Here is a 9,604-nt window from a genome sequence, read left to right as displayed (position 1 = left end):
GGCTCGGCCTCGGCCGACCCCGACGTCCTTCCCCGCCTCCCCTTCTCCCAAGCAAAAGGGCCTCACGCCTCGCCGTGAGGCGCAGAAAACCCCGACGACGAGCGTGGGGCGTTAATTGGGGGGGGCATAGCTGAAAGTGCCGGCTGGGGGGGCCCGCTCTGCCCCTACCAGCTCTGCCTCTACGAGCACCCGTCGTTGCAGTCAGGCATTACCCAGAGCCCCGGTGCTTATCGCCTCTGCCAGGCCCTGCTGAAATGGGATGAGCTCTGCCTCGTTATCCCAGGGTTGGAAAGCTGCTGGGAGTTGATCTGCCTCCTTCCTTGTGTTGTAGGCTGCGGTGAACACGGGTACAGTCACATACCCAACACACGTTCCCCCAGTCCTGACCTCGCTTTTCGGTCTTTGACCCAGCTATGACACCCAGCGTCATCCTGGGCTGCCGTCTCCCGGGAGAACACGGCCAGTTGCCCCTGGGCTGCCCAGGAGCTTGCCACGCACTTACTGGTGGGTGCAGGCGGCCAGAGGTCCGTGGGGAAGTGCGTGATTTGAAGGCATATATCCTCCGAGGGAGGTGCAGGTGCTAGGCTGGGGGTCCAGCCTGCTGGAGCTTAGCAGTAGAAGCTCATACTGAACTGGGAAAGATTTTACTTTCCATCTCCCTCTCTTTTTCATAGTGTTTTCTGCATTGAAGCAGTCCTGGGGCAAAAATTGTGTCCTAAGGTGATGGAAAACTATGTAGCGTCGATGGTGCTGAGCGCAGTTGGTGACACACTGGGCTATTACAATGGGAAATGGGAGTTCCTGCAGAGTGGCCCAGCCATCCACAAGGAGCTGGCGGAGATGGGGGGACTCGGCAACCTCAGCATCCAAGGCTGGAAAGTCAGCGATGATACAGTCATGCACTTGGCCACAGCCGAAGCCCTGGTAGCTGCTGGGAAAAAACCAAGTTTAGAGTGTCTCTATTCCCTGATTGCAAAGAACTACAAGGAGTGCATGAATGACATGAAGGGCAGAGCTCCAGGTAACCCTTCTCTAATGCTGTATGGGCAGGGCTGTCCTCTCGCTAACATCTCTCCCTTTCCTGAGGCTGGCCCTGGCTCTGCTTTTGGCTGCTTATAGCGTTAATCCTATTTCCTGTAAATGCAAAAGTTTTCCACGCTCAATACCTGATTCAGAATGAACTAAAGAGAATAGAATAAGGCAAGCTGAATTGGTTTTGGCTTTTCTGAACTAGATGAAAAAGAGATTGTTTTGCCCACATTTACAAAACATTCTTACAAACTTGTTTGAGGCCTGGCCTTGAACTCGGAGGGGGGGAAAGATGATGGCTTTTGCACTGAGGATGTGTCTTTTCCTACACTCAGTGCATGAAAAATGCAAATTAAACCATGTATAATGCACACCCTGAGATGCTGTGTTGAAGCAACACATTTAAACAGAGAATTAATAGAGAACTTCTCATAATAAATGCAATAAATTACACATCAAATATATTTAAAGGCACAGAGTTCCTTGCTTGGAATAATTAAGTTTATTAAACCCAAAGTCTGCTTTTGACTAGCTCCGCATGTCTGCTTTCTGTGCCAGTACAGTCAGGCCACAATTGTCTATTCTGAACCCTGTACTCCATCTTTTCTCTGCATAGACACAACGGTGCGGAGTTTGGGTCACAGGCAGCGGGGATTGGCAGTGCATGGCAGTATTCAGGAAGGGTGCCTTGACAGGCTGTAGTAGCCAAGCCATATACAGCATATTCCTGTAGTTCCTAGTTCACCCAGGCCTGCTGACCCCACTCTTCCCCAAAGACCCTGTCTGTCTCTGTGCTCATGCCTCAGCCTCTTCTGGATGCTTGAATTAAACTTAAAGCAGAGCTGCTGACGCTGGGCCTCTGATTTGACTAGTGCAGGCAGTGTTAAGTATCCAGGAAACAGTCAAATTCAGCAGCCCTATGCAAAATTTATACGTTGAAAAGAAATTGCCTAGACATGCCTATTTGGAGTGGCCAGAATATATCAAGAATATTCTGACTTGACATTAAATATGGGAAAGGCCAAATCCTGCATTGCTCTCTCAGGGCCACTGAGCTTTGTGTGACGGAGCTGTGCATTTCCAAGGTAAACCATGTTGGAAACTGGAGCAGGAATTTATTTTGCTTACCTTTCCACAGTGATCTCCTACCCTCATGTAAAGAGCTAAACTATCAGTACTCTTTAACACAGGTGGTCTCAGTTGTTGGAAAAATATTTAGGGAGGGGTAACGACGCTTGCCAGGATAGCAGGAGTAGGCAGGTTAAACTTCCGAGAGACTCACTGCTGTTTTGGCAAAGGAGTGTCTTGTAGTTCCCCCAGCTGATGGGGTCTGCCAAGGTGGACTAACCACAGCTGGCAGTGAGACAGCACCTGGAAGCTACTTTTGCCTCTGATATCTAAGCTTGGTGACTAAAACCTGAGATGGAAAGGAGAAGAACCTAAAATTTCAATGTTAGTAATTAATAGCTAAGGATAATAGCACACCTGCTGCAGTCCTTCTGTGAATAGCTGAGCTGCAATACACACAAAAGCAGTTTCCATTTGGAAGTGAAGAATTTTAAAGTAAATTTGCTATGGACACTAATGGGAGTGACAAGGCAAGGTCAAGTTATCTAGCTAAAGAAAGAAATGCAACTTCTTTAGTGAGTCCATGGACACTTAACCTTATCAAATTCTGGGGGGAAGTAAGGAAAGTAACATATAAAAAAATTAAAGTCTCTTGGGAATGTTTTTGCAACGGCATTCTGGAGTGCACCTGCTGCAGGACAGGTGCTCACCTCTGGGAGCTTAAATCCTGACACTGGTTTAATGCCCACTGATATACAACCAAGGGGAATACCTAATCCATATCCTGAAAAGCTGTCTGCGGTCTGGAGTCTCCATGCCATATTGATATATCGTAATGATAGACGTTGCATGTCAATAACCTCTTTCAGCAGTTCAGATTAAATGGATTTTAACTGAGAACATAACCTGAGATGATGATCTTCTGGCCAAAGTAGGCACTCACTGGGGAATTGCAGCCCTTAAGGCTGAGAATGGAAAGTTGCTGCTGCAACTTCCACGCAACAGAGAAGCGATTCCCCCAGAACAGTGGGGGAAAGTCACATTGCTCGCCCACACAGGGGGGTCCAGACCTGAAAACCAAAACTAGCAGTAACAAAGGGATTCTCACAATGTTATGAGTCATCAGACCGTGATGGCAGGGTCCCTTAAATATGCAGCCTCAGGAGAGAACTCACTGTCTTAATTCAATGGCAGGTTAATCCCTACATCCATTATTGCTATTTGTGATGTGCCGCAGCCCCAAATTCATTGTTCTTCATGGATAATGAAGCCAATGAATTAAGCAACACAGGCATGGACATACTTATTTTTTCATGGTACAACTACATCTGTCTCCACAGCTCTCGAGGAAACCTTCTGCTTCAAAAATCTGTCTTTCGGTCAAAGTCCTCTCCCCCGTGGAATTATTACCACTACGTGGTTGTTCTAACTCACCTTTTTTATGTGTATTGACCAATCCCAAACAACTGTTCTTGTCTGTCCTCACGAAGAGTCTAAATAAGTGGAATGAAAGCCTATTCCAGAAATAATAGCATCCAGTTTTACTTGAAACTTTTTCAGGTTGTCTCTCATCACACACTGCTTTTTGCTTATATTTCTTCTTTCCATAGACCAGTACCCTCCTCAGGTTATTTTTAGTTTCATGTTGTTAGTACAAAGGATTCCTAACTATGATTTGGTGGATTTCCAAAACAGAATTTCCAGATTCAAAAACTCATACAGCTTTTTTAAAAAAAACCTGTTTTTTAAAAAAGACCTGACAATGTGATTTCAGCTTAGTCTTCCTAAGTCAGCTTTCCAATGTTTTAATATTTTAACTGTTTAACAGCATGAGGATAATACTTGTAATACTTCATAGATCACAAGAGTCTTAGCTGTTGTATACTGGTTTGTTTTACTCATTTTTTTTCCATTTGCAGGTTATCAGTAATCATCTCCTAAAGTAATATGCACAGGCTTAAAGCTGCAAGTAAATTGTATTGCAAAATAGACAGTCTTTCCTGTCCTTTTCGTCATTTTCTTCTGACTACAGTTAATGCAAGAACAATCATCTCACTTTTTATCAAGGACTGAGTTGCCTGGTCTCAACCTGCCCAAACATGTCCTGAAGAAATGTCTTTCTTGCAGTTCCAACAAGATTACAGAGTTAATTTTGCTTGTGTTATGCAGATTTTGATTGTAAACTACCCTAGTCCCTTTGCTCTCTCCCTTTCCCCTTGTCTTCCTGGCAGAAGGTCTGTTTTACCAGGAACACACAAATAGGGTATTTGGCACAGCTTTTAAAAAACGTGGCTTTGTTTGGCAGGTTCTTTTTCATGTCCTGTTGCAGGTCATAACTGCAATGCTTAGTATAGTTAGGTTTTTGAAAAAATGCCTCAAATTTCTGTTAATCATCATCAAGTTGGAAATTATACTGATAACCCTCTTGATGACTTTGCTACGTAGCAGCCAGCACTGAATTAATAAACTACATGAAAAGCAGATTTAGAGGCCTGAACATTTGCCCACTTTGAGACATTGCAAAAACGAACTCCCTGGCAATTCAGTTAGAGGTTGGTGGTGATCAGTCCCGGTGGAGCCTGGTGCTAGCCACACCAAATGCTCTGCCTACTGCTTCTTCCTGCAGAGAAACATGGCTCCGCAATTTTTGCTCCAAAAACCACCTGGAAGAAGGATGCGTAAGGAAAATCTGGACTGATCTAGGGGTTGGCTGGCCATGTGTCACCGTGAAACCAGCAGGTCTCATCTACTGAGGGAGGTGTGGCAGTGGCATCATGCGAGGAGCTGGTGTGCCGGCACAGCAGGCATGGATGAGGCTGGCGAAATAGCAGGTCTGGTTCGCACCCGGGTCACGCTGTGGGGAATTCACGAGAGCTGAAGTGGCCTGACATTGTGGGCTGCGCTGATCGGCAAGCCATTTTTTCCTACGGGGAAGACTTGCGTAGGCTGTTTCCATTCTCAAAGTTGATTTCAGTTGACAGGCTTGCAGGTTGAGTAGCCCGACAGCCACAGGACTGAGCTGCTTTATCAGTTTGAGACAACCATTCATGGGGAGCTGGTCCACTCATTCACACTGCACAGGGGGCTGTATCTTGTGCTGATCTAATAAGCCTATAACGTAACAACACTGTCAGAAGAGAAGTACGCTAAAGACACTTAGACCAGAACTATGAAGGGATCCACGTGACCTTATTCCTGACAGCAGCAGCCAGCCATTATTTAGTTTTAGCACATGTCCAGATGCCAATCTTAAAGCTGTGCTTGGATGTGGAGGTATTTTGCTTACAAGGGTGCTGTAAATGCTGCGTGCAGGTAAAACAGAGTGCGATATACCAAACCCTACTGCCAAGTGTATACATGAAAGCGCAGAAGTGAACAGCTCTGCGGAGTCCTTAGTGCAGTACCTAGCTGTAATTAGCAAGCTCCCAGATCATGGTGATCAAAAGTAATGGAACTGTAAAGTTATGTGAAGTTTCTAGACCAGGCTTCTTCCTTGCTACTCTATTCTACTTTCAAAGTAACAGAGCATCTGCAAGTTCATCAGCTATCATCTGTCCTGGTTAGGCAGCAAAGTATAGGAGCAATGGTCTAATTTTGGGTGCGTGAGCATGTCAGCTGCTGCTGTTAGACCCTATGTGTCTAAGAGAGGACTGGGCAGGGTGTGGTTAAGAGAAGTCTTTTGAGTCCACTTTTGCCATTGTCCAACACATTAGAACTCAAATGAAGCTACTTGAAACCTGTCCTTGATTTACATTTCTGCTGGAAAAGAAGTATTTAAGATATGGCCAGAAGAGAAGAGTGGGAGAAAAAGACAAGGTAGAAGAGAATCAAAGTTAATTTAAATTAACATTTCAAACCTGTTTCCGCTTCCTTGCATGTGAGCATTTGGGCTTAGCTCTCAAAACTTGTTTCATGCTGTTGGCTGGGGAAGCTGTCTGGGCTCTGGAATTTGGATGTGTCTCTGCAGATGAGATGGCTTTAACCTAGGAATGTGCTGGACTAAGTGAGTTTCTCAAGAAGCAGCACTGGAAGAAGCAGTCATTTCTTTAAACAGTAAATAGCAGAACTATGAAAGAGACGGAAGTGGGCAAAGAGGAGTCATGGTGTGGCTCCCCACCAGAAGAGAGGCAAAAATTGGACCAGGGTGTCAGCTGAGAGCAGGAGAAAACTGCATATACCATCTTGAATAGCATGGAGCATGGAAAGTTATTTCTTGCAAGAATTAGAGGGAGACTTAAGGAAATTGTCAAATGGCAGTGTAAAATGAGGCAATACTTTGCGTTACACAATCGTGGCTCTCATTAGCATGGGACGTTAAAGGAGTCTGAAAGCATGCATGGGTTCAAGCTAAGGTCAGTTCATGGTGGCTGGGTCCGCTGGGGATTACTGAACACACCACTTTGGATCCATCTTCTGACTGAGGCATGTTGTGCTCCTCTGTCTGCTGGAAACATTGTACTTGCCTCATTTTTAGCCTTTCCATAGTTACCTGTTAGTGGCTGTGTTTGGAGGTGAGCCTAGTGGGCTGGCCAAACTTTTGGTCTCACCAAGTACAGTTGTTCTTCAGCTTATTGAAGAGGAGTACAGTAGAGCCAATTATGCAGACCATGTTGTGGTGAGGGAGATGAGATTAGATACTACATTCATCGCTTTCTGACAAGCTTGAACCGCAGCAAGGGAGATCTGGAAAACGTTTCCTGTCAGTGAGGCAATGGGAAAGATTCCTGGGGAGCTTGTGGGGTCTCTGCCTTTAAAAGGTCCTGTAAAGAGGCTAAACAACTAAAAAAGCAGTTACTTAGCCTTGCCCTGGGTCAGGGATCCTCCAAACCTCCTTTCTATTTATATGTATCTCTCTAGATACCTAGATACATGTGTTCATAATATACCTAATATGTATAGTATTTATGTTTAGTAGCTAAATTATTAAATAAATAACACGAAATGTAAATATAAATAATGTAAATACATCAGCAGTGGAGTGTTTCTTACCCCACTAGACTTACTAATTATTTTCACCAACAGCAATTACCAGGTCTGCTTGCAAGTATGCAGGATGCACTGGCAATTCAAGGCAGGATACATATGTGAGCAGACAAGTGATGTTTTTGAAGGGAGGCTTGAATCCCTTACACAGAGAAATGCTTCCTTCCCTGCTACCTTGCATGTCTTCCCTTGGTTTGCAAGCCACGTTGCCCTATCTCCTACTGATGCGTGTTTTTGTTTCTTTTGTTTCTTGGGCTCTGCTGCTTCTGTCCAGGTGCCACGTGTGAGGAGAACGTGCTGAAGCTGGATCCGGGGCAGCCAGATGGCTGGAGAATCCCCTTCAGCCCGCGGGCGGGAGGCTGCGGGGCTGCCATGCGCTCCATGTGCATCGGGCTGCGTTTCCGTCACCCTGCTGAGCTGGACACCCTGGTGCAAGTCAGCATTGAGAGCGGCCGAATGACCCACCACCATCCCACTGGCTACTTGGGGTCCCTGGCTTCGGCCCTCTTCACGGCTTTCGCAGTAAATGGTGTGCCCCCCCCGGCCTGGGGGAAAGGGCTGCTGGAGGTGCTGCCTCGGGCGAAAGCCTACGTGCGGGATGCTGGCTTCTTCGTGGAGGAGAATATGGGGCAATGGTGAGCTGTGCTTCCAGCACCAGGTTGTGTTAAAATAAACCTCACATACAAGAGGGCGAGCTCTGTTTATACTTAAGCTTCAGTAGTTACATTATGGTAAACTCTGAGAGCAGCACATGCCTACTGTGGGATCAAGTCGATTCAGAAAGTTTCTGAAGTCTCACAGGGGAAAAATAGCTGCAACTTATTAAAAAAAAAGAAGAGTCAGATTGTGTTTAGGTCATGTAGTTGTGGCATTTTTTGGATCCAGTATGAGGTAGCTAGACTTGTCATCTCAAGCAGCCATGATCTGATGAAAGGTGAGAAGCAGGGCTGGGGAACAGCACCAGGCTTAGGGCTGAGCTCAGTTTGAAAGTTGTAACCAAATCTGGCTGCAGATTCAGTGCGGCTCTGTGTGCAGGGGCACACACAGACAGGGGTAGAGGTACTCTGAATTTGGGAGGATGACTCAGTTCTCGCGCTGAGCCTTTGAATCCTGTGCAGCATGACAGCAGCAGGTGCTGGGCTGCCTTCTCCCATGTGGCTGGAGGGAGGGGAAATCTAACTCACTGAAACATGTCCTTGTGCCTCTTACTGTAAATCATGTCCCTAGTTTGACAAACGAGGGATGCCTACCATTTTGCAGAGCCATTGCTCTGGGCTCTTGACGCGGCACATTTTCAGCTCAGCTGTACACTTCTGCTGTGGGACGTCTCTTAGAGTCCTCCATCCCATCTCTTGTTTTGCAGGCACTACTTTGAAAAGCAATGGGAAAAATACCTGGTGGAGAGAGGCATATCGGATGGGGTCTCGCCGCCCACCTTCCCCCCCAGGTATGGTGTGGAAGAGAGAGACTCGTTCTACACCTCCCTCAGCTATGACGGCTGGGGGGGGAGCAGCGGGCACGACGCCCCCATGATCGCGTACGACGCGCTGCTGGGTGCGGGCGACTCCTGGGCAGAGCTGGCTCACCGGGCCTTCTTCCACGGGGGTGACAGCGACTCCACTGCTGCCATTGCGGCCTGCTGGTGGGGGGCCATGCGTGGCTTCCAGGGGGTCAGGGCCTCGCTCTACGCCCACCTGGAGTACAGGGACCGCCTGGAGCAGGTGGCCAAGGACTTGTACCACATTGCCTAGGCGGGGGCCACGCTTGCCCCACCTGCCACCCCTTGCTCGACTCAAAGGTTTTGCAAACTCTGTTTGCAAACCTGCTGGATCAAAGGACATGAGCATAAGCCTGTGTTGGCTGTGTTGGCTTCAGCGGGGAGGCCATTGCAGAGCTAGCAGCTTGGGCTTGTGGGCAGTGGGTGGGGGAAAGCAGTCACAAGGGGGTTTGATGGGAGCATGTAATGGCGCGTCTGTTCCTGGAGCAGCTGGGCCCCTGAGATGTCCCTCCTCCGCAGCATGGCGGCTGCACATCGTCTGGTCCTCAAGGGGAGCAGGAGCACCCGCTGCAGCATTGCTAGCGATGCTCCAGCAGCAGGACGGGCGGCAAAATCCCACACAAGCTGTCCCACACCAGGGTCCTGCCCATATGAGCATGCCAGAGGGGGCCAGGGACGCACGCCTGACCACAGGGAGCGCACATGGGCTGGCAGAGATGCCTCCCAGCAAACCCGCGACAGCTTACCCAAGGACCTTGCCACCCTCTAACTGTCAGCGGGGAGTGCTGGGGACACTACGTGCCGTATAGCACTGAGCAGCTGTAGGGCTACAGCCCCTGCTCCTTAGCACACAGCCTACAGGGGACGCAGCCCAGGGCAAGCTACTGGGGGGAGCGGGGCGGAGGGCACAAACAGCCAGTTGTGTCTGGGGACAACAGAGTTTTCTCATAAAATTATTTTAGCAGAGGGTATTTTTTGTTTTAAATGAATGTGGAAAAAACCCCAAACCCAACCTTACAGCTGCGT

The 9,604-nt window shown here is 47.8% G+C and overlaps 1 protein-coding gene across 1 annotated transcript; it reads left to right on the top strand.

The window, feature by feature from the left end:
- Positions 1-699: 699 nt before the first annotated feature.
- Positions 700-8,831, top strand: ADPRH (ADP-ribosylarginine hydrolase). The gene is made up of 3 exons (XM_010285801.1): positions 700-1,021; positions 7,355-7,715; positions 8,444-8,831. Exons 1-3 carry the CDS (start codon positions 724-726, stop codon positions 8,829-8,831), a joined length of 1,047 nt encoding a protein of 348 aa, XP_010284103.1. The 5' UTR covers positions 700-723.
- Positions 8,832-9,604: the final 773 nt, after the last annotated feature.

Source organism: Phaethon lepturus, unplaced genomic scaffold, assembly GCF_000687285.1.
Source record: "Phaethon lepturus isolate BGI_N335 unplaced genomic scaffold, ASM68728v1 scaffold8784, whole genome shotgun sequence".
Lineage (NCBI taxonomy): Eukaryota > Metazoa > Chordata > Aves > Phaethontiformes > Phaethontidae > Phaethon > Phaethon lepturus.
The sequence above is the reverse complement of the archived record's forward strand: the minus strand, read 5'-3'. Positions and strand labels throughout refer to the sequence as shown.

Excerpts from the sequence above, each read along its gene's own strand:
- ADPRH (XM_010285801.1), top strand. The coding sequence starts at position 724 with ATGGAAAACTATGTAGCGTCGATGGTGCTGAGCGCAGTTGGTGACACA. Across the intron at positions 1,022-7,354 it reads CATGAAGGGCAGAGCTCCAG|GTGCCACGTGTGAGGAGAAC; the intron begins GTAACCCTTCTC and ends GCTTCTGTCCAG. Across the intron at positions 7,716-8,443 it reads GAGGAGAATATGGGGCAATG|GCACTACTTTGAAAAGCAAT; the intron begins GTGAGCTGTGCT and ends CTTGTTTTGCAG.